Source organism: Pleurodeles waltl, chromosome 2_2 (genome assembly GCF_031143425.1).
Source record: "Pleurodeles waltl isolate 20211129_DDA chromosome 2_2, aPleWal1.hap1.20221129, whole genome shotgun sequence".
NCBI lineage: Eukaryota > Metazoa > Chordata > Amphibia > Caudata > Salamandridae > Pleurodeles > Pleurodeles waltl.
The window spans coordinates 1168840372-1168865330 of NC_090439.1; the positions used below are offsets into that span (position 1 = coordinate 1168840372).

At 45.9% G+C, this 24959-nt stretch overlaps 1 protein-coding gene across 1 annotated transcript in view; it reads left to right on the forward strand.

The window, feature by feature from the left end:
- CPSF1 (cleavage and polyadenylation specific factor 1) overlaps window positions 1-24959 on the forward strand; it is a 274839-nt gene that overhangs the window by 22907 nt on the left and 226973 nt on the right. Inside the window, exons 4-11 of the mRNA XM_069221150.1 lie at window positions 571-704; window positions 1777-1857; window positions 8220-8371; window positions 9110-9256; window positions 11698-11837; window positions 12115-12225; window positions 13236-13329; window positions 16953-17040. Coding sequence (XP_069077251.1) covers window positions 571-704; window positions 1777-1857; window positions 8220-8371; window positions 9110-9256; window positions 11698-11837; window positions 12115-12225; window positions 13236-13329; window positions 16953-17040 — 947 coding nt within the window. The remainder of the gene's footprint in view (window positions 1-570; window positions 705-1776; window positions 1858-8219; window positions 8372-9109; window positions 9257-11697; window positions 11838-12114; window positions 12226-13235; window positions 13330-16952; window positions 17041-24959) is intronic.

Consider the following 24959-nt stretch of genomic DNA (forward strand, 5'->3'; position numbering starts at 1 on the left):
GTTTGCTTTGACTTTTGCTCTCCTTTTGCGGCTTGGTTTCTGCAGGCTTCCTGAGATCTCCCAATTCAAGCCTGTTTAAGGAGCCATAGAGTGGTGAACAGAACAGTTCCCCCTCTGTTTGAATAGTTTTGGGGCCCCCACTTCCAGCCGTAGACTGATACTGTGCTCAGGGGTGCCTCTCTGAGCCTCCTGCCGAGTTCAGACACTCCTTGTCTTCTGATGATCTTCCCACCTGCCAAGCTAAGGGTCACATGACATGGCCCATGCTGTTGGTGTCGAGCCACTCTCCGTATTCCTAAGGGGGTATCATTTTCTGCTAACTTAAGTAAACCCTAGTGCATGACCGTCTTCAGATCTGTTTCTTTCTGCTCAGTTTTTGCTTTCATCGCTGTCACTTCTTAGACGTTTCTTCTTCTCCTCCTTCAAAACACCCCCTCCTTTGTGGAGTTTTTCTTTCAGTGTCCAGCCATCTCACCTATTGTGTTGTTTATGCCTTAGTTTTAATCTTGTGTAGCACTCTTGGGCAGTGCCCTTGCTGTGGATTCTGACGTTGACTTCTCTTTTGTTTAGATAATAAAGGGCACAAGGAGAAGCTAGAGCTGCAAGCAACTTTCTCCTTCTTTGGAAACATCATGTCTATGGCTAGCGTCCAGCTTGCGGGAGCCAAGAGAGATGCATTGCTGCTGAGCTTCAAGGATGCTAAGGTACTCGGGGACGTTTCAGGTTCCTGCTTGTCAACACTGCTTCGCTTTGGTTGATTGTTATTTCATCCCTTCTTGAGTGCTTCCTATGCCTGATTTTGGAAATCGCTTTAGAGGACCCTCCAGTGCTTCTTGGGATCAGTCTTGGCTGAAATCATCCCTTTATTCCATGACTAGTGTCTGATTCCACAGTACTCTGCCTTTGATGTACAAACCCTCCAGCCACACTTAGTCCTCCCACTACCGAACTTTTATAGAGCCCTGTAACCCATTAATTTTTGCCTCCATGCCTGACTAGAGCGCATGGCCATAGCTCTACCAATCACTCCATCCATCGCAAGCACAGAGGTCTGTGTAATAGGGGACATTTGAAAGTAGTTAACATTTATTTAAGTAAGGGTATATTAATGGCTGGCAACAAATGTAATGAAGTCATAGGCACAATTTAAATGAACTCAAAACCACTTTAATGTCTCAAGTACAATGGTTCCTAGTTCATATGCTGCTAAGAGGGCCAGTTAAGTGCTCACTGGTTCTTTACGCCCTCTTGGTGCAGAGGAACTGGTCTGCAGGTAGACCCCAATATCTGTCTCATTTTGAGGCTTATTCTTCCTGACAGTGTTGCAGGTTTCCTGAGCCCTTCTCCAGTCTTTATCAAGCTACACCAGTCACCTTTATTTTGTTCTTGGGAAGAGAGAGGTGCTGTTTCTTGGCCTTTGGGTGGCTTATTGGTATCAAATTGCCCCTTTAGGGACTGTTCGGTGCAGTAATGATTATGCACTTCCTGGAACCTCTCACTCATGGTGTGTTCTTTTCCGTTCTGTTTCTGTACATTTTGCCCCCCTTCCTTATCATTTATAGCTCCAGGAAACCACAGATTGTCCAGGCACATTATAAATCGGTAACCAATTTCTCCTCTGAATTTTCCACTCCATATTTGAATTTATTTTCCTCTGGCTCCATGGCCAAAATTTGACCCCTTAAACTCAGTGTGCCATTGTTGTGTCCTGTTTTTCCTGTTTTCAATTTTGCTGTCCTAATTTCCTTCTCTTCTAATGCCTACTTTGTGTTACAGCTCTGCGTGGTGGAGTATGACCCGGGCACACATGACCTGAAAACTCTGTCTCTCCATTACTTTGAAGAGCCGGAGATTAGGGTATGTATAACTATTCCTATAGCCCAAGCATTCTTGGGGAGCACAGAGCACTGTACAAATCATTTGATTGACATAGATCTGATATCGAGAGGAGAGTTGGAATGATACAAGATCATATTCAACAGTAAGAGGACATAGGGCGGTGGTGATCTTGTTGCAAGATCATAGAAGTTGGGGGAGTCCTTATCAGTGGTCAATTTGTCACTCTCTGAGGTAGATGGTCTTTAACTCCTTTGTGAATTCCAGGAGTGTGGGAGAAAGTCTGGTGTGTTCATAGATGTTGTTCACTAACGCTTGACTAGCACCTGCTAATGCAAACATCAGCTACTTGGAAATTACTTTATTGCTTCAAGAGATTTACTCTTTTTGTGGCCTGTAGAGACCCTTTTCACCCTCGTTCTCGCAGTTCCTTCTGACCGAGGTTCTCTGAAACTGTAACAGCAGCAATGTCCCCTTGACAATTCCTCGTGATTTCTGCTTTGCTGTGACAATTACTTGTAGGTATATGGGGGATTTCCTTTCTCCACAAGATACTGTGTGGTCTAGGGGTTCCTAATTGATCTATGCTATGAATATCAGAGTAGATGGAGCACAGGATACACCCCATGCTGACTTCCTCAAAGGGCTCTCTAGCCACACAGAGCAAACCTAACCTTCTTGACATCTTTGCCACAATCCCCTCAGACTTGAGAAAGGTTCTTAAATGTCTGGAACAAGCTGACACCAAACTTCAAATGCTCCTTTTCTGGTCCTGCTGCAAGAACTACTACTTGTTTTTTCCACTTAATGGTTATTTAGAATGTTTTTAACTTTTCTGACTTTGAGGACTCTTCTGCAACCGCCATGAATGTGAAGCCGTCTGCACCAGCTGAAAAGGTGTGGGGCTTACAAATAGACGGATCACTTCTAGGTGGTATTTCCTGTGACTGGGAACAATGTCAAATGTATGAGCCACCTGCATAAGATCACAACGGAAGTCCAACAGTGTATTCAAGGTAGCCAGCTCTCAGTTTAGTAACTAGTTATTTGTGTATAACTGTGTGGTTTGGTTAGTAGGACCTTAGTTGTGCATGGGGCGAGGTTACTAGGTCTCCATGCGAGGGGGCGTGATCATGGTACCTTAACAGAAGAAGGCCCTTGTTAGTGCAAATCAATGAAAACACAGTATGTCTGTTAAACATGTTTGTGATGTTGCAATATAAGATAAGACCTACATCTTCAAGCTTCAACATTGTTTAGCTGCTACACGTTGGAGACAAAAGGCCTAATTTAGAGTTTGGTTGATGGTTTAATGTCGGTCAGGGCGACGGAGTACTTTACTCCGTCACACTGACAGACATGTCCACCAAACTGAGAAATGTCCGCTGGCCTGCAGACATCTCTGTGCATTGCCATTAACCACCATTCATGGCGGTTCCTGTCAGTGCTGGGAAGGTTGACAGATGACTCCATCAAAATTGACAAGCTACCAACAAACTTTTCCGAAGTTTAAAAAAAACATTTTTGGGAGTTAGGTTTTTGAAAAAAGTAAAACTAATGGCCTACTACACTGTGGGCGTTTTCTGAATTTTTACTGTCCCTCACTGCCAGGTTCTACTCTCTCTAAATTGCTTGGATGGTTGGATAGCTTAACCCCAAAGCCCGCTTTCCATTAGGCCATCAGAAGAGTATGTTTCACAAGGCTTTGCCGTTGACTTACTGTTGATCCACCTGACTCAAAATCCAGTGGGTGAACAGACAGGTGTAGAGTGTACTTCCCCATCGACCAAACTCTGAATCAGCCCCTAAGTTCATTAATGCCTGTTCTTTCTCAACCATACCATAAACACACGTGCACTAACTCCTATCAACATTATGTCCCTCTTGTGCATTTTCACTAAACTCTGAAAAACTCACAGTACAGACAAACAGTAGTAAATGCCTCCATCCTATGTCTCCTTTTAGGCAAATAAATCTCAAAGTTTTCCGAAGGTGCTAATTAAAGGTTGCAGTTTTCTTCTAATGGCCTTAACTGCCCTTAGAAGCCTCTTATCATGATATTCCTACTGGCAATTGCTGGCCTGCAATTGTGGGCCCAAAGCAAGGACACATACTTAGGAAAAAACCAATTAAGAGTTATTGAACACTGGCAGAATATGAGCAGTGTGATTATTCTCTGTCTGTCACCCTCCTCACCCCTTGCTAGAAAGCCATCACCTAGAAGCAGCAAAATATGCCGCCTGTCTCCATCTGCTGTTTGTCCCTTCCTCAGAGGTAGATTGAACTTGGTACAGCCATTTGGGACCTATAGGGTTGCCAGTGGCTTTAGCCATGCTGTAAAACCTTCAAACACAGGAAACAAGGGGCGAGAGGTACCACTCCTCTTTTGTCCTCCCCCACAAGTAACCTAGCACACAAAAAAGGGAGAGGAGGTAATCTTAGTGTGATTTCACCCTCTGTGGGAAACTAAAAAAAGTTTTAAAATTGCCCTAGTCACTAATAGTTGCATGCTTCATCATTGGGCGTGCTATAATACCTTTGTTCAGAGCAACGTTCGGGCGGAACAAAGGATTTCGTTTGGGTAATTTGGGAAGACAGACATTCAAAGAGATCCACCCTGCACACTATACAATTAAAACTACCTATGGGGTGTCCCTTTCTCCTGTTTACTTCTGGGCACCCTAGGCAGGATTAAAACATATCTCCTATGATGAATTGGGGAAATTAATGCCCCATCATCTATCTGCCGTCAGCATGTTCCAGCCTAGTTTGCACCCCAATGGGCCGTCTGGCCTTCTTCAGGGCTAGGATCCTAAGGCTCAAGCCCACCACACCTCATTCATAAAACAATGTTCACTAAGTGGTGGTGGAGTCTCTTAAGGTGACCTTACTTGCCACTCCTTGTATACATCCCCGGGAATTTCTCAAGTTAATCTCAATTCTGTCTGAAACCGGGGTGGGAGAGGGAGCGTCTGCCTGTAGTCACACAGTCTTCAAGGGACTGACACCGCTCAGTCATGCCACTTGCTGCCCTTCGTTGTACCAGGATGCTGTAGAGCTTCCCTGACGCTGTGCAACATGGCTAAAAAGAGGAATAAAAGTTAATGACTCGGCGGGTCGCTCAAAGTAATGCAAAGGGCATGCTGCTAGAGAGGAGCGCGGATTGGGGGAAGCAAGTGTTCAAAAGAGCGCAACGTGAAGGTGGAGAAGAAACGCACTGGTGAGAAATCAAGCAGTCGAGGATGAGTGCACCACGGGGCAGGGAGAAGCACACAGGTAGAGAAAGAGCAAGACGAGTGCAGTGGAGAGAGGAAGTACTTGAGGAGAGACAGCTGGAAAACATGCACTCTTGTGGACTGCAAAAAGTAGTGCCTCCAAAGTGAGCAGCAGATGGTCTGCGTCTGATGAGGGACAAATACATGAAGAGGAAGTAAAGCCCAAATAACCTAACGAACAAGAAGCAAGCAATAAGGGTGAAAAAGAAACCATCTAATGGTAAGCCCTAGGTGTCTTCTAAGTCTTCTGTGAGTTGCCAGTATGTCTCTCAGACAGCTCATGGTCTGTCTACTTAACGAGACCTAAATGGAAATTGAGCAGTAGGAGGATACAAGTAATGCGTCCATGCGCCAAGGGACGAACAAGCGCACAAAGGGCAAGTAAATCCCTTATAAGCTAACAAATCGAAAGTAGGCAAATGAGGGACAATGATTCCAACTAGTGGTAAGCAGGGGGCAGGATCTAAGCCTACTGTAAGCTGACAGTACATCTTGGAAACAGGGAAGAGCTAAAAAAAAAAAAAAAAAAAAACAGGAAGCTTTTTGTGAGCGCATACTGTATCAGTGAAACCTCTGCTTTCTAGTAGGCTCGCTCTAAAAACAAAATGTGTGGAAAAGGTGGTTAAACAGGAAGTTAAAAGTTTTTAAGTATAGAGAAAGAAATGTGAGAAACTACATGAAAGCTTTGTTTTTGAATGTAAAATGTTAATGTCTGTGTAACAGGAAAGGGTGTACATTTGCCACAGCCTATATGTCCATTCTTAAAGGTCCCGTAAGATCATGTATTAGGTGATGGAAAGGGAAAAAGTACACCAGAGTGAATTCAAAACATATAGTGGTTAAAAAGAAAACAAGAAAAGAAGCCATTGGTTGGTGAAGCAACAAGATGGGTTGCCAGGAGAGGGGGTTGGAGAATTCTCGTTGGAGGCAGGTGGAGCGAAGCATTACAGAGGGTGGATGGCGGGTGAAACCACATCGCTGGCCGCCGGTGAGAGAAGCACCACAGAAGGTACGCGGGGGTCGAACCGCCAAGGAGGGACTGTGGGGGGAGAAACATCACAGAATGTGTGTGGTGGTGAAGTATCACCAAAGTGTGTGGAACGAGAGGCATTGTGAAGGAAAGCAGGCAGGATGAGAAGCAACTCAAGGAACAGATTGAGAGAGCAGAGGCAAAGGCACTCAGGAAACCATTATCTGTAGTGTAACACTTTGGTTAAATAGGAAACACTGGGAACTACATGGTGAAGGGTGATATTTAATGAACACAGAGTGCATTGAAAAGGAAAATGAACAACTAGGGACACTATTTTTTATTATATGGAGGAGACAAGTGAGCGTGCACAGGAGGGGGGTGCAGAAGTACCATAGTGGGCGATCAGGGGAGAAGCTTCTTAAACAGTGAATGGGGGTTGAAACATCACAGAGGACAGGCAGGAGGGGGAGCGCAGAAAGGGAAGAGCACCACACAGGGAGCAAGGAGGTAAGCAAGAGAGAGAAGGAGGAGTGTTTGTTGAGGCTAACAGACAGCAGAGAGCACAGCATGGAGCTGCGGGAAGAAGATCCCCGGCAAGAAAGAAACAGGGAGAATCACACAAGGGTGAGCAAATCATAGGGGTGGGGGGACTAGATGAGGGAGCCAACTGGAAAACATAAACTGTTGAGGACTTTCACAAAAAGAAAAAAGTAGCGTCTGAAAAAGCGAGAAATGTGAGGACACAGTAATGCAGCCATGCTCCGAGGGAGGGACAAACACGAGAAGTGGAATGAAAGCCCACACACCCTAACTAATAAGAGGCAAACAAATGAGAGTGACAATGAAGTCAATAATTGGTAACCAGTAGGTGGGCTCTAAGCCCACTCTAAACTAACAATATATCTCGCAACACAGTGCATGTTCTGTCTAGTAGGCGAGACCTAAAAAGATCTTCTCTGGAAGATCCAGAGAAAAATATTTACTGAGGGCTTACATGACTGACAGAATTTTGGCCACTGTTGTTTAATATGGACTTGCTCTAAAATACTCAGTGTTCACATTATTGTTAGCAATGCAGTGTGTTTTTGGATGTCAGATTTGTTTTGCTGGTCTGTCTCACAATTTTCTCGACATCTTTAATGCTGTATTTAGTGCCATCCATTCAAATAAAACTTTGTTTGTAAAATAAAACAAATACTGCAGGCAAACGGATACTGATGTCTATAGTCTTTTGATTGGTTGAGATGGTCATGGCATTCCGTGGAGGATTTTATTGGGTAATGTTCCTTTTTGTCCCCAGTTCAAACCTGGCTTTGACCATAACTGCTCTGTGTTTTCAGACACTTTCACTTTCTCGATGCGATATTGTTTTAACTCTTTGATCATTCTGAATGTTGAGCTCCGAGTCCCTTTGCTCCTGTGCCCCAGTGAGCTGTGTCGCCCTCTTAGTGCTGATGTATCGATAATAGGTGTGTGGATTATACACTTTTCCCCAGTTGTGCTTTATCACATCACTGGTGGTGATGCTCACATACGCCTTGCAGGTTCCTGGTGCCTTTCAGAGTACTTCCTCATTGTAATTGTTCAAACCTGCCACCCCTCACTATGCCCTCGACATCCCAGCAAGTTCTTATGACTTTCAAGACCTGGGTGTTTGACCCTCCTTACCTGGCACCCATTGAGCTGCCCTGCTTTTCCTGATCATGACTCCTCTCCGTGTGCATACACGTCTCTCTTGGACTCCGATTGGTGTCTGCCCACCTTCCTTGATAAGGACTCTGACGTTACACAGCATGTAAAGTCGTAGTAGGGAGCTGTTCGTGCTTGAGGTTAGATGTGCTGTTCTTATCAGCTCCACATTGAGGACCTCCTTTCTATGGAATGCTTTTCTTTTCTCAGCAGAGTTCTCTCCAGTGGTCAATGTGGTCCTGTAGAAGGATGCCCTAATCACAAAAGTCTCCAGTGTAGAGAGTGGATAGACTTTGGGGCCTTCTTCTGTGCCTGGGACCCCAGTTTGTTCTGAAGTGACTGTGTGTGTGAATTGGTGATTTCAGTAGCATCTGTCGGGTGAGCGGAAGGATAGAGTAACAGTGGTTAAACGCTCACATTCATCTTTGCCCTTGTTTTCCACATAGGATGGCTTTGTGCAGAATGTCCACATCCCTAAAGTACGCGTGGACCCCGATGGACGCTGTGCTGTCATGCTGATCTACGGCACTAGACTGGTAGTGCTGCCCTTCCGGAGAGAGTCTGTGTCCGAGGAACACGAGGGAGTCATGGGAGAAAAGTATGGCCGGATCCTGAATTTGTGCTGTCCTCAGTGATGTTGATCCCTTAGCCTCATTGACTGAGATCTGAATCTAAGCTCTAGTGAATCAAGCAGTGTTAGAAGCAGGCTCCTGGCCTTTGCATGCGTGCACAGCAACTCTCCCCAGGCAAAGTGATGTGTTCAGTGAAACTTCCTGGCCTCTGAAACCAGTTCCACCAAGTTCTGCCACAAATCCTTTTCTTTTTGTCTCGCCCTGCTTTTCTCTCTTGGACCGAAAAGCCCTGTCCTGCTTCTGCTCTGTGTTAAGCCATCTGCGTGTTGCTGTAATGGTTTGGGCACCAGTGCATGGGCAGAGGCCCTTTGTGCCCTGTGTAGAGAACAGTTTTGTAACTACCCTGGTGTAAGTCAGTTGTCTACTATTGGTTAATGCTGTTCCATCAGAGACACGTGCTGCAGTTTGGAAAGGTTTGAGAGAGAGCACCAGGGATGATCTAGAAGGAGACTGAACCTGCTGATGCTTCCCAGAGGAGCCCAGCATAGCCCGAGAGGTGCTCGCTCACCTTAGTGCAGCAGTTATGCTCCTACTCATATTAGCAGGACACACAGGGTGCCACATCTGTAGTTCTGTAGTCATCTACCCAGTGCTTTTAGGAGGATTGTGTAGTTGCTACTCACCCACCCCTCCACTATGTAATAAAGGATCCAGCTCTGTTTCTCAAGTGTCTTATTTAATATATTGACTTTTCACTTTCACAGCCAGAAATCCAGCTTTCTTCCCAGCTATATCATCGATGTCCGTGAGCTGGACGAGAAGCTGCTCAACATCATTGACATGAAGTTCCTGTACGGCTATTACGAGCCCACTCTGCTCATCCTCTTCGAACCCAATCAGACCTGGCCCGGGTATGTACCTTAAACACATTCGACCAAGCCCAAGGCGTGCATCTACTTTAAACCCAACCAGACCTGGCGCGGGTGTGTACCTTAAACCCATTCCCTCAAGCCCATGGTGTGCATCTACTATAAACCCAACCAGACCTGGCGCGGGTGTGTACCTTAAACACATTCCATGAAGCCCATGGTGTGCAACTGCTTTAAACCGAACCAGACCTGGCCCGGGTATGTACCTTAAACCCATTCCATCAAGCCCATGGTGTGCATCTACTTTAAACCCAACCAGACCTGGCCCGGGTGTGTACCTTAAACACATTCCATCAAGCCCATGGTGTGCATCTACTTTAAACCCAACCAGTCCTGGCGCGGGTGTGTACCTTAAACCCATTCCATGAAGCCCATGGTGTGCATCTACTTTAAACCCAACCAGTCCTGGCGCGGGTGTGTACCTTAAACCCATTCCCTCAAGCCCATGGTGTGCATCTACTATAAACCCAACCAGACCTGGCGCGGGTGTGTACCTTAAACACATTCCATGAAGCCCATGGTGTGCATCTACTTTAAACCCAATCAGTCCTGGCCCGGGTATGTACCATAAACCCATTCCATCAAGCCCATGGTGTGCATCTACTTTAAACCCAACCAGTCCTGGCCCGGGTATGTACCATAAACCCATTCCATCAAGCCCATGGTGTGCATCTACTTTAAACCGAACCAGACCTGGCCCGGGTACGTACCTTAAACCCATTCGATCAAGCCCATGGTGTGCATCTACCTTAAACCCAATCGGACCTGGCCCGGGTATGTACCTTAAACCCATTACATCAAGCCCATGGTGTGCATCTGCTTTAAACCGAACCAGACCTGGCCCGGGTATATACCTTAAACCCATTCCATCAAGCCCATGGTGTGCATCTACTATAAACCCAACCAGACCTGGCGCGGGTGTGTACCTTAAACCCATTCCATGAAGCCCATGGTGTGCATCTTCTTTAAACCGAACCAGACCTGGCCCAGGTATGTACCTTAAACACATTCCATCAAGCCCATGGTGTGCAACTACTTTAAACCGAACCAGTCTTGGCGCGGGTATGTACCTTAAATAATTCACATCGAGCCACACTTTTCATTCTCTCTGAACCCACCAGCCCTGGACAGTTATGTACCTTAAATGTATTCTATCAAGTCTTTTTTTTAGACCAACCCTGTCCAAATTGTGGCCACTGCTTTATGTGAGTGTTTGCTGTTCAGTTTCTCACGTGGACAACAAGGTCACTCTATGATGGACCTACAGCCTCTGCCCTCCAGTATTCTGGTGATGCTGAACCGAGTGAGTGAGCATGGTTGAGCTGAGCATCCGCTTATAGCCAAGGGCAGCAACACCTTTGGGTCACATGAGCTGCCTTTGACTGTGCATGGTTAGGGTAGGGATTGTGCACCCCTAGCCTAGTCCTACAACAAAGTGTTCACTGGCCGTGTGCTCGCTCTATCTTTGCTATACAAAAAATCTTTACTGATTGACTTTGTGGCATATGAATGCCTGGCTATGCAAAAACATCTATTGGATCACGTTGTAACCTACTAATGCCTCCATTGAGTCACAGTGTGGCCTGTGAATGCCGGGCCGTACAACAGATCTCTTTTGACTTTTGGATACCGTTTCTTCAAAACAAAGCTTTTTAGACTGGCTTTGTGGTCGATTAATGCCTGACTGTATAACAAATCTTTATTGAAATGGGATATGTGGCCCATAAATGCCAGTTCTTACAACAAATCTTTATCGACTCACATTGTAGCCAATGAATGCCTATTGGTAGAACAAACCTCTGTTGACCCACATTGTGGCACATGAATTTCTGGCTGTACAACACATCTTTATGGGAAACTTTGTGGCCCACGATTGCTTGGCTGTTCAGCAAATCTTGGCCTATAAATGCCTGGCTGTAAAACGAGTTGACTCACATTGTGGCCCTTGAATACTGGCTTATGCAACAAATCTCTATTTACTGACTTTGTGGCCCATGAATTGCTGGATGTATGACCGATCTTTATTGAAGGGCTTAATGGCTCATGAATTACTAAATTGCTGAACAACAGATCTGTGTTGGTTTGTGGCCCACAAATGCCAGACCTTGCAGAAACTGACTTCCTGCCCTATGAATGCATACCAACTCAATACAACTGTATTAAGGAGGTTTGTTTCCTGTGAATGTCTAGCTTTATAGTGTAGTTATGTTGCAGGCACAATACAGAGCTGAAACTACTAATACAGAGATGTGTTGAGGTTAGACCAGTGGCCCATCGAGGCCTATTAAAATAAGGGTTTCCTGAGAGGTTTATATCCCATGTTTAGTACATCAAGAGCATTGAGATAGCATTCTTTCCATGAGTAGGTTATCCTGGGAATCTTTTCAACATATCACTCATTGTTCCTGCTTATTTTTTCTCAGACGGGTAGCAGTGCGCCAGGACACCTGCAGTATTGTGGCCATCTCTTTGAATATCATGCAGAAGGTCCACCCAGTCATCTGGTCCTTGAGCAATCTGCCTTTCGACTGCACCCAGGTCCTGGCGGTGCCAAAGCCCATCGGTGAGTGTGTCTTGGTAGGAGAGAAGATCTGGGTATGTAAAGAGGATGAAGTCTGAGGCTCTGACCATTCATTTCTGAATGAGCTTCTGATTCAATTAAGGGGCCTAAGACCTCTTTATCATCCCTCCTGTCTTCTGCTTCCTTCCATCGCTCTACTAGATTTTTTTTGTACAGATATCACTTGCTTTTGTTTTCTGGTTCCTCCTCTGTATCTCATTATTTAAGTGATCAGAGTTGGTTTATCACAATTTCTCACCTTTCTCCTTCTCTTTTTTAGGTGGTGTTGTGGTCTTTGCTGTGAATTCCATGCTTTACCTGAACCAGAGCATCCCGCCCTATGGAGTGTCTCTTAACAGCATGACAATTGGGACAACAGCTTTCCCATTGAGTAAGCAGCCAGAGAGTCCTTGCAAGGCCCCTGGGGAAGGAGGGCATCTATGTGTGATGAATTAGGGGAGGGCATTAGCTCTGTGTGGATTCAAATCTGATGATCCTGATGTTGCGTCTGTGACTGATACGCACCGGGTTACGTGCATGCTGTGGTGTATGGCACAACTGGCGAGTGAAACTGTGACGAATGAAACTTGATGCGACAAATGAAGCTAGGTCTGACTGTTATACAGTTGTCACTGGCGGTCCGGCTGTGTTTTCTTGCAGACGGTATACACTCTGACGGCTGATGCGCGCTTTTCTGGAGTGATGGACGCATTGCTGGTGGATGAAGCCAACTCCAGCTATTGCTTCAATTTAGTCTGGTGTGACGTAGCGGTTGCTGGTGTACAGTGTACACTCGAGTCAATGCAGTCATTCCTGGTGGATTATGCACACTCGGGTTGATGATGTAAACATTGTGGGTGCGATGATTTCTGTCAAGATGCGAGGATGCAGGAAGTCTCTAATTGTGTGGTATTATGACTATCCTCTGAGGTCAAAATTAAAATTTTATTGGGGAAGCATAGAAAATTGGGCTATATGTACAAATGGGTTTTGCAGTTGCAAACTCTCAGCTGTTAAAAAAAAAAAAAAAAAAAAAACAGTGTTTGAAATTGCAAAGAACATTGGTGTCTTCAGCGATTGTGCCCTTTCTGACAATTATCAGAGAAAACATTTAATGCTGTTGTGTGGTATGCGATTTTGAAATTTGTTGGGATGTACAGAAGTGTTGCTTGGAAGAGCGTTTGCATACATTGTTGGTGAGGGGCTTTTTGTAGAAGAGCCTATGTTGGTGGCTCAGTCAAAGATATGAAAGCAAGGGCTATGTATAAGGTATGTAGAACCCATCTGGCAAAAGTTTGTTAACTGAAAGCAGATGTTGGCATGGAGATTCTTCCCTGGGGTCTTTCTCGCTCCACTCATAACCCTATCACTAACTGCCTATGTCTCTTCTCCCTTTTACAGAAACGCAAGATGGGGTGCGATTTTCTCTCGACTGCTGCACAGCGACCTTCATCTCTTATGACAAAATGGTGATCTCCTTAAAGGGAGGTGAAATGTAAGAGCAGACTCTGACTTTCTAAGGAGGATGGGTTTTGGAGTATAACTTGGCATTCTGTGACGTAGAGCTGTCAACTTCAAATTTGGGAATTTTCATAACATTTTTAGATGACACTGTGCATGGTTAAAGTGTTGATAAGAATTTCAAACCTTCTGTTCACCTTTGTGTCTTGATATCTGTGGATTTAACATGTTCTTAAGGGAGGTTTCGGATCTCATCAGCAAGGTGGCTGTGCAGTTTATCGATCATCTGAAGGTCACAAGTTCTAATCCAGGCAAAGTAAATGTCATCCTTCCTTCCTTGTGAAGCTGGTGAATTGAATGCCATTAATTTGGCCATAGTGATAGTGGTTATTTATGCCACTTAGAAATGCCAGAAGTGCAGCTTAAAGCGCTATATTTAAACACACTATTATTCATTTTATTATTTTGATCATCATAGCGCTTTAAGTGCCTGTACAAGGCACCAGAGCAGTAAATAACTCGTTCTCTGCAAGGAGTTTAAGCATTGCCAGTCTGGTTTCAGCAGTACCCAGCAGAAGATATGTATTTAATTCACTTATTTAGCATTGGTTATTTCACACACAGTTTAAAATTATTGACCCTACAAAACATAACATATCCCCAAATGACCCTTTATCCATATAAAGTCGCCTTTTGAGCACTTCTTAGATTGGGGAAAATAAACAGAAACCGAGTTGAACAGTGTACTTTAGTGACAGAAGAGGATTGCAAGCTGGTTTACCTGGTAGCAAAGAGAGATATTGCCAGACACCAGTGGTCCCTCTCTGAACGACTGGATCGAGGAATGGGTTATTGCGCTAAAGCGGAGGAATAAGTGCACAAATCAAGGGGGTGCTTGTAGAAATATCACAGGATATGGAATATGTGGTGCAGCGATCAATAAACGCTACTTGTATGCACTTGTAATGCAAACTGAGATCTTCAAACAGTCCCTGTTGGTCCTGCACGGGCTTCTGAAATGTGCCATATGTTATACGTTACTTTGTGAGAAAATCAATAAAAACAGTTGTAAAAAATAAAAAAGCGGAAAAGAGGGATACACGTCGTATCCAAGGCCACAGGTGTATATTCCGGAGCCATGTGTTTTGCAAGAATGACTGCAGTATAGCAAAGTTGTAGGAAAATGCCACTGTTGGCATGGTCATCCCCCTCGTTTTGCCTAGTGTTGATGTCTGGTTTGATTGGAAGTGTGCTGGGACCCTGCTAACCAGGCCCCAGCACCAGTGTTCTTTCCCTAAAACTGTACCTTTGTTTCCACATTTGGCACAGCCCTGGCACACAGTTGAGTCCCTTGTAAAAGGTACCCCTGGTACCAAGGGCCCTATGTCCAGGGAAGGTCCCTAAGGGCTGCAGCATGTGTTATGCCACCCTAGGGACCCCTCACTCAGTACATACACACTGCTTTGCAGCTTGTGTGTACTAGTGGGGATAAAAGACAAAGTAGACATAGCACTCCCCTCAAAGTGCCATGCTCACCAACCACTGCCTGTGGCATAGGTAAGTCACCCCTCTAGCAGGCCTTACAGCCCTAAGGCAGCATGCACTATTCCACAGGTGAGGGCATAGCTGCGTGAGCACTATGCCCCTACAGTGTCTAAGTCAATTCTTAGACATTGTAAGTGCAGGGTAGCCATACTGAGTATATAGTCTGGGAGTTTGTCATTATGAACTCCACAGCACCATAATGGCTACACTGAATACTGGGAAGTTTGGTATCTAACATCTCAGCACAATAAACCCACACTGATGACGGTGTGGGATTTATTGAAAAATGCACACAGAGGGTATCCTATAGTATGTTAGCCCAACTGCTAGTGTAAGGCTGACTGGTCTATGCTAGCCTGCCATCCAGACAGATGAGCCCCCACTTTTGGTGGCAAGTCCAGAGGGATAATGAGAAAAACAAGGAGGAGACCCCCCCTCCCCCCCAGCCAGGAAGTGACTCCCTCCTTGAGAAATCCTCCATCTTGCTTTGGAGGATTAGGGCCGATAGGGATAGGGATGTGCCCCCCTACCCAGAGGGAGTGGGCACAAGGAGGGTGTAGCCACCCTCCGGGATAGTAGCCATTAGAAGGACTGCTGAGCTGAAAATGTCGCCGAGAAGAGGAGGAGACAACTGACTCAACCCCAGCCCTACCGGCCCGTCTCCCACTTCAAAAAGCTGCAAGTAAAGAAGCAACACATTCTGCAGGACCAGCAACCCCTGAAAAGACTCCAGGGGACTACCTGCACCACCAAGGACCAAGAAACTCCTGTTGACAGTGGGCCTGTCCAAAAAGAAGACAAAAGAAACCATCTTTAAAGGGTCTCTCACCTCACTCCAGAAGCGTGAGTCCAACTACTCTGCATCCAACACCCCCTGCCTGTGTCCAGAGAAACCAACTAGCCAGAGAGGAACCCCAGGTGACTCCAACTACGTGTTCACCCTGAGCCAACCTCTTGACGCCTGCAGAGGGAATCCCAAGGAGCCCATTGACCACGACTGCCCGGGATGAAGATATCCGTTGCCTGGAGAAGCACTGCACCCGTAGCCCCCAGGCCCGAGAGAAACCGACCACGGGTGCAGCAACGACCAGCAAGTGGCCCTCAACCTTGGCCAGTAGGTGGCTTGCCCAAGAGACCCCCCTGTACTGTGCCTGCAGCGCCTAAGTGACCCCCGGGTCCCTCCATAGAGTTCTTTTGAGAACCCAAAGCCCTGTTTGCACACTGCACCCGGCTGACCCCGTGCTGCTGAAGGTGTGGTTTTTGTGCCTACTTGGGGCCCCTCAAGTACTCCTCCAAATCCCCCTGGTCTGCCGTCCGACAATGCGGGTACTTACCTGCAAGCAGACCGGAACCGGAGTACCCCCTGTCTCCATAAGCGCCCACGTTATTTTGGCTCCTGTTTGACCTCTGCACCTAACCGGCCCTGTTTTGCTGGTGCTGAGTGTTTGGGGTTATCTTGAACCCCCCAACGGTGGGCTACCTATGCTCCAGAGATTGAATCCATAAGTTTGTTACTTACCTCAAAAACTGTAGTTTACTTACCTCCCCCAGGAACTGTTGAAAATTGCAGTGCCACTTTTAAAATAGCTTTTTGTCATTTTAAAGAAAACTGTGTACATTGTTGATTCTATTCAAAGTTCTAAATATTACTGTGCAAAGCACCATTCATTTAATGTGCTTACCTGCTAAATGAATCTTGTGGTTCTAGAAATACATTAACAAAAGAATATTTTTCTATATAAAAACATATTGGCCTGGAGTTAAGTCATTGTGTGTGTGTTTTCCCTTATTGTCTATGTGTGTACAACAAATGCTTAACACTACCCTCTGATAAGCCTACTGCTCGACCACACTACCAGAATGGAGAGCATTAGTATTATCTATTATTGCCTCTGTCAAACCTCTTGGGGAACCCCTGGACTCTGCACACTATATCTCATTTTGTTAGAGTATATACAGAACCAGCTTCCTACAAAAGTGTTCAAGGGTTACCTGGACATATTGTCATGAGCTGCAGGTAAGATTGTTCTGTGGTAACATAAACTGCAGTTTTCGCCATCTTTTTCCACTCTCACTTTTTTTTAATCTTGGTCTCTTTTTCTCTTTCCCTAGCTATGTCTTAACGCTCATCACGGATGGCATGAGAAGTGTACGCTCCTTTTACTTTGACAAGGCTGCTGCCAGCGTCCTCACGACCTGTGTACGTAACCTCTGCTGCATCTATGCCCTCCGTCTGAACCCTTGCCTGTATAATGGGTGAATTAAATTTCTTTGGCAGTGATTGCTGTGTGTACAGCGAGTAAGTGCGTACTGTGTTGTCCAATTCAGTGCTGGGACGTATGATCTACACCCAAAGGGAACAGTTGAAAAACATGGGGAGAATAGTTTAATTAATCTCAGCTACTGATATTTATTCTTTAATGCCCAACTGGAAATCTTTTCTTCCACTGTGTCACATCAGACAGGAAGCAGCCTGATGCTTATGCCTTGGTCCCCAGTAAGAACATTTTAGTTACAACTGCCCCACCACTTCCTCGCTGAACAGAAAACAAGCAGTCCCATAATGGTTACAACCTTACTAAGCCTCATCTGTGACTTGCAGCTCCAGTCCCAGGCAAAGTGAGCTATGGATCCCCACATCTTGAACTACCCTTCTCATTTAGCGCATCACACTGAAAAGTTATAATTTTCTTTATTCTCTCCACCACTATAACTGTGGAGCGCCCTTGTGAAATTGAGCAATGGTGCTCCAGTCAGAGCAAGCCAGTCTGATTTGCTAGGCCCCATCCTCCCGAACAGAACAACGAGCATCCACAGACCAGTTTCAGCCTTGTTCAGCCAGTGAAGTGCAGTTTGTGTCCTAGAGACTAGGGGACCAGAGTCCCTCCATACCTGTCTATAAAGAATGACATATTTTTGCTGTGGTCCCATCATTTATTTCCTTATCAGATTTTGCCGGCTGTAGAACACAGTGCTCTTTACCACTACTAAAGAGCAGCAAAGCACTTTTGTTACCCCCTAAAACCTGCCTTGTGAATTAAAGTGCCCCTTTTGGCCTGTTTACCTTCTCCGTTTGGTCATATTATGTTATCCAGATTTGTAGAGTCACCCAGGAGGATGACCTGCCTCTGAGCAGCTATGAGCCTAGCCATACCTCCAGCCCAGTGCGACTGCTCAGAAAGCAGGTCTTCATCCTCTTGTGGAATTGAAGAGATGAGGAGGAGGCTCTCACGTACAGCAGCATAGCTTTAGGAGTGATGTAGGAGAAGGCTCGACACCATAATGATCAGGATACCTACCATTAGCATGTCACTTAAGTCTTCTTTGGGCTGCAGCATGTATTTACATCACCCATATATACGACAAACACACGTCTTCCTGCAGCAGAACTGTGCTATGGCAGGCTTCAAGCTTAAAGGGGGTGCAGTAACGTTCTCAGTAAGATATGAAAAGAAAAGTGATTTTCCCTTGTAGGAATCCCGTTTTTATTTGTCAATGAGTTGCTCTTGAATTTGCCAGTGTAAGCCCACATGGGTGGGTGACTAATATCTACAAATGTAGCACACTGTATATTTAAAAGAGTGTCTTCTCACTGAAGGCTTGAAAGCGGTTTCAGTATGTAGGGTCATCTACATTTTCCGTTAAACAAGCCTAGGTGTGAGTAAAGTATTTCATTTTATTTCTGCCTGGCCTCAAAATCGGTTTTCATCGTGAAATCAGATATTGGAAATATTGAGGGTAAAATAAATTTTATATAAATAAACGTAGCTTCGGCTAACTGAGCTACCGCCGTCTTAAAACCGATTCTACCTGGTCACACGCCCTTGGCTGGGAGAGTTAACCCCCCGGCTCAGAAGCCCCTGGCTTGCTCTGAACCCAGGGAGAACCGGGTGGTAACTGCTGACCACTTAGGACGCTATCTGGAAGTGGACAGTTGTCACATCAAACAACATCCTTTTCACTGTCTCTGGAGATGCCCGGGAGGGCTTCTGCTTTTCATTCCCACAACCGTCCTAGACAGCTAGACTCCAGTAACAGTTGGGAAGAAACCCATTTTGAATCTTGTTGGAAGGGAGGAGAGCATGTCCAAGGTGCTGACGATGGGGTGGAAGAAGGGCTCCACCATTTTTAAACAGAGGTTCTTGGGTAATTTTACAGTACAGCAAAGAAAAACTGTTACAAAAGGAGATGGAGGACTGAGAGACCATAGAATTGGGTGGCAGAATTTCTCCAGTTACTGGCTAGTGCAGAACATGTGGCAGCTCAACCACTGCATCCTCAGAACATTCCTGGACCTGGAAAAACCCCACCCAAAGAAAGAAAGACTCCGGCTGTAAGTAGAGCACTCGTTCAACGACTCCCCCTGGGCCATGTAGTTGGCCCCTATTTGCCTTCTTCAGGGGCACAAAAAGCAGAAGGCCTCCTGACCCTCAGAGGTGTCTGCTGACCTCCTAGGACTAGATCCTGAAGGAGTCCTGTGTAGTGAGGGATCTTGTGCCTAGAAACCTGCCCTATGGCGCTAGGGACTACAGGACAGGCCAGGAGGAACTCTTCCAGCAGTTAAAGATAAGTGTGACCCGGTTTTCCACTTCCAAAGACCCAGGAAAAGGTGCTGATGCTTGAAAGGAAAGGCATACCACGGCATGCAAGAAAACTAGCTTTGTCCTGCACAGAGTTTTTTATCATGCTGAGAAAAGGTGTACCAGGACCTCACAATAAGTTTATCAGCCCTTCAAAAGCCTAGCCCCACCCGCAGGGTTTTGACTTGCAAAAGAGTGAATTAGAGCAAAGCTAAAATATTAGGCTTGGGCGAGGCAGCAAATCTCTCTGACTGACTAAGTACCCTTGACCGCTACCAAATCCAGATTTGTCCTAGTTGGAGCTTTTCATGCCAAAACCTGTCTTTTCAGTGGGAGCTTAACAGTGACTGACTTTGAGGGACTCTCGCTTCTTACAGCATTGGATGTTTTTCCGCTTCAGAATTCTAATTTCTGTTTCAGAGACTGCCAGACAGTAAAAGTTTTAGCCATGATAACCTGCTTAGTGTATTTAACCTCCACTCAATCATGCTTAGCCTGAAATCACACCTATTTCCCACTAAACCACACCTATGTTCAGTGGCACTTTTGTTTTCGAGGAGCCTTTTGGCTTAAAATAGTAAAAATGTATATCTCCGGCTTTTTCATAACGAACTTTGATGAATTTAGTCTCTTTTTGCCCATTACATCTTTTTCTATTTTTCTGCATTGGATTGGTAGTATTATTAAGCTTTCTTGACTTTGAAATTGTTGTAAGTGATTAATCCGAATGCGCCTTTCTCTGGGGATTGTCTTCTGCTTGTGGCAGAGGTACCGCAGTTGGCAAAGACTCTCTCAGATCTGTGTTTTGACTTAGCCAGATGGTGTTTAATAAGTTGGCAGGGGTCACTTTCTTCCAAATAAGTAACCCAGTGTTCGATGGCATCTGTCGCTGTAGATACACATGTTGTGCATAGCCCGCCATCTGGTGTTGGGTCGGAGTGTTACAAGTTGTTTTTCTTCGAAGAAGTCTTTCGAGTCACGGGACCGAGGGACTCCTCCTCTTTGTCTCCATTGCGCATGGGCGTCGACTCCATCTTCGATTGTTTTCTTTCCGCCATCGGGTTCGGACGTGTTCCTTTCGCTCCGGGTTTCGGAACGGAAAGTTAGCTAAAAAATCTGAAAATTACGTCGGTATTGTTGCGTTCGGGATCGGGTTAGATAGAATCGACACCGAATCGAATCGTGAAGAGCTCTGTTGCCCTTCGGGGTAGTTTTCGATCCCCCGTCGGGGCCTGGTCGGCCCGACCGCGTGTAACATCGACGCTGATGGAACGGACCCCGTTCCGATTCTGTCCTAAATGCCACAACAAATACCCATATACAGACCAACATTTGGTCTGTAACCTGTGCCTGTCGCCCGAGCACAGGGAAGAAACCTGTGAGGCCTGTCGTGCGTTCCGGTCCCGAAAAACGCTCCGTGACCGACGAGCCAGAAGACTGCAGATGGCGTCCACGCCGACAGGACACCGAGAGTTCGAGGAACAAGAAGAAGTGGAAGCCTTCTCGATCCATGAATCGGACTCGGACGAATTCGACGACCACGAAACAGTGAGTAAGACGTCGAAGCTAGCACACAAGAAAACTGACAAGGCCCAGGGGACGCCACTGCCAACAGGCCATGGCTCAACCCATAAAGTCGGTGACCGACCATCGGCACCGAAAAAGGCCGAAATAGTGCCGAGATCGTCCGACTCGGGTCAAGACACAGGCACGAAGCCATCTCGGGACTGAGAAAGTGCTGCCGACAAAGATCGACGCCGAGATAGCGGAGCCGAAGCTGCTCGACGCAGAGACAGCGGCACCGAGGAGGATCGACGCCGAGAGGGTTCGACTCCGAAAAAGAGGAAAGTCGCCTCGGAGCCGAAAAAGAGTACGGACATAGTTTCGGTGCCAAAACGACCCGCAACCGAGCCAAATACCGGTTCCTATTCAGAGGAGCAATCACTGTCCTCTCAAATGCGAAAACATAGATTCGAGGAAGAGTTACAATCCACCGAAGTGGACCACACTCAAAAACGGATTTTTATACAGAGTGGAACAGGGAAGATCAGCACCCTTCCCCCTATTAGGAGAAAAAGGAGACTTGAGTTCCAACAAGAACAAGCACCACAAACAAAACTGGTGAAGAAGGTAACTCCGCCACCCTCTCCTCCACCTGTAACTCACATTTCACCGGCACAGACTCCGTCACATTCACCGGCTCACACCACCATGAGCCAATATGACCAGGACCAGGACGCTTGGGACTTATACGACGCCCCAGTGTCAGACAACAGTCCAGAGGCGTATCCTACAAAGCCCTCACCACCAGAAGACAGCACAGCGTATTCACAAGTGGTGGCTAGAGCAGCAGAGTTCCATAACGTGTCGCTACACTCGGAACCTGTCGAGGATGACTTCCTTTTCAACACCCTCTCCTCCACCCATAGCACCTACCAAAGCCTGCCTATGCTCCCAGGAATGCTAAGGCACGCAAAGCAAATCTTCAAACAGCCTGTCAAGAGTAGAGCAATAACACCAAGGGTGGAAAAGAAATATAAAGCACCTCCCACAGACCCTGCTTTCATCACCTCACAACTGCCACCAGATTCGGTTGTAGTAGGGGCAGCTCGCAAGAGAGCCAACTCTCACACATCGGGCGATGCACCACCCCCAGATAAAGAGAGCCGCAAGTTCGACGCAGCCGGAAAAAGGGTTGCAGTACAAGCTGCAAACCAGTGGCGCATCGCTAACTCTCAAGCGCTCCTAGCGCGATATGACAGAGCCCACTGGGACGAGATGCAACACCTCATTGAGCATCTACCCAAAGATCTACAAAAAAGGGCGAAACAGGTGGTTGAGGAGGGTCAAAACATCTCCAATAACCAAATACGCTCCTCTATGGACTCAGCGGACACAGCTGCGAGAACAATTAACACAGCAGTAACCATAAGAAGGCACGCGTGGCTACGAACATCTGGCTTTAAACCAGAGATACAGCAGGCGGTGCTCAATATGCCATTCAATGAGCAACAATTGTTCGGACCTGAATAGGACACGGCAATTGAGAAGCTAAAAAAGGACACTGACACTGCAAAAGCCATGGGCGCACTCTACTCCCCGCAGAGCAGAGGCACTTTCAGCACCTTCCGCAAAACAACCTTTAGAGGGGGGTTTCGGGGTCAGGCCACACAAGCCAGCACCTCACAATCAACACCGTCCACCTACCAGGGACAGTACCAAAGGGGAGGCTTTCGGGGCCAATACAGAGGACAATTCCCTAGAAACAGGGGAAAATTTCAAAGCCCCAAAACACCTACAACCAAACAGTGATTCACACGTCACTCATCCCCTCCACACAACACCAGTGGGGGGAAGAATAAGTCAGTATTACCAAGCGTGGGAGGAAATAACAACAGACACTTGGGTCTTAGCAATTATCCAACATGGTTATTGCATAGAATTTCTACAAATCCCTCCAAACATACCACCAAGAACACAGAACATATCAAAACAACATTCAGACCTCCTAGAAATAGAAGTTCAAGCATTACTGCAAAAGAACGCAATAGAACTGGTACCAGATACACAAATAAATACAGGGGTTTACTCACTGTACTTTCTAATACCAAAAAAGGACAAAACACTGAGACCCAATCCTAGACCTCAGAACACTTAACACCTACATCAAATCAGATCACTTTCACATGGTCACGCTACAAGAAGTGTTACCATTGCTAAAGCAACAAGACTACATGACAACCTTAGATCTCAAGGATGCGTATTTCCACATACCAATACATCCGTCGCACAGGAAATACCTAAGGTTTGTATTCAAAGGAATACATTACCAATTCAAAGTATTGCCGTTCGGTTTAACAACCGCACCAAGAGTCTTTACAAAATGCCTAGCAGTAGTGGCTGCACACATCAGAAGGCAGCAAATACACGTATTCCCGTATCTAGACGACTGGCTAATCAAGACCGACTCACTGACAAGGTGCTCACACCACACAGATCAGGTCATACAAACCCTCTACAAACTCGGTTTCACCATCAACTATGCAAAATCACACATTCTGCCGTGCAAAGTACAACAATACCTAGGAGCAACAATAGACACAACAAAGGGAATAGCCACTCCAAGTCCACAAAGGGTTCAAAATTTCCCAAAAATTATACAACGCATGTATCCAACACAAAAAATACAGGCAAAGATGATATTACAACTCCTAGGCATGATGTCCTCATGCATAGCCATTGTCCCGAACGCAAGACTGCACATGAGGTCCTTACAACAGTGCCTAGCATCACAATGGTCACAAGCACAGGGTCACCTTCTAGATCTGGTGTTGATAGACCGCCAAACATACCTCTCGCTTCTGTGGTGGAACAGTATAAATTTAAACAAACGGCGGCCTTTCCAAGACCCAGTGCCACAATACGTGATAACAACAGATGCTTCCATGACAGGGTGGGGAGCACACCTCAATCAACACAGCATACAAGGACAATGGGACGTACATCAAACAAAGCTGCATATAAATCACCTCGAACTGCTAGCAGTTTTCCTAGCGTTAAAAGCATTCCAGCCAATCATAACCCACAAATACATTCTTGTCAAAACAGACAACATGACAACAATGTATTATCTAAACAAACAGGGGGGGACACACTCGACACAGCTGTGCCTTCTAGCACAAAAGATATGGCAATGGGCAATTCTCAACCACATTCGCCTAATAGCACAGTTTATTCCAGGAATCCAGAATCAATTGGCAGACAATCTCTCTCGAGATCACCAACAAGTCCACGAATGGGAAATTCACCCCCAAATTCTAAACACTTACTTCAAACTTTGGGGAACACCTCAAGTAGACTTATTTGCAACGAAGGAGAACGCAAAATGCCAAAACTTCGCATCCAGATACCCACACAGGCAGTCTTAAGGCAATGCCCTATGGATGAACTGGTCAGGGATATTTGCATACGCTTTTCCCCCTCTCCCTCTCCTTCCATATCTAGTAAACAAATTGAGTCAAAACAAACTCAAACTCATACTGATAGCACCAACATGGGCAAGGCAACCCTGGTACACAACACTGCTAGACCTATCAGTAGTACCCCACGTCAAATTGCCCAACAGGCCAGATCTGTTAACACAACACAAACAACAGATCAGGCATCCAAATCCAGCATCGCTGAATCTAGCAATCTGGCTCCTGAAATCCTAGAATTCGGACACTTAAACCTTACCCAAGAATGTATGGAAGTCATAAAGCAAGCTAGAAGACCATCCACTAGACACTGCTATGCAAGCAAATGGAAAATGTTTGTTTGCTACTGCCATCATAATCAAATTCAACCATTACACGCATCTCCAAAGGATGTAGTGGGTTACTTACTACACTTACAAAAATCAAACCTGGCTTTCTCTTCCATTAAAATACACCTTGCAGCAATATCTGCATACCTGCAGATTACCCATTCAACTTCACTATTTAGAATACCTGTCATTAAAGCATTTATGGAAGGCCTCAAAAGAATAATACCACCAAGG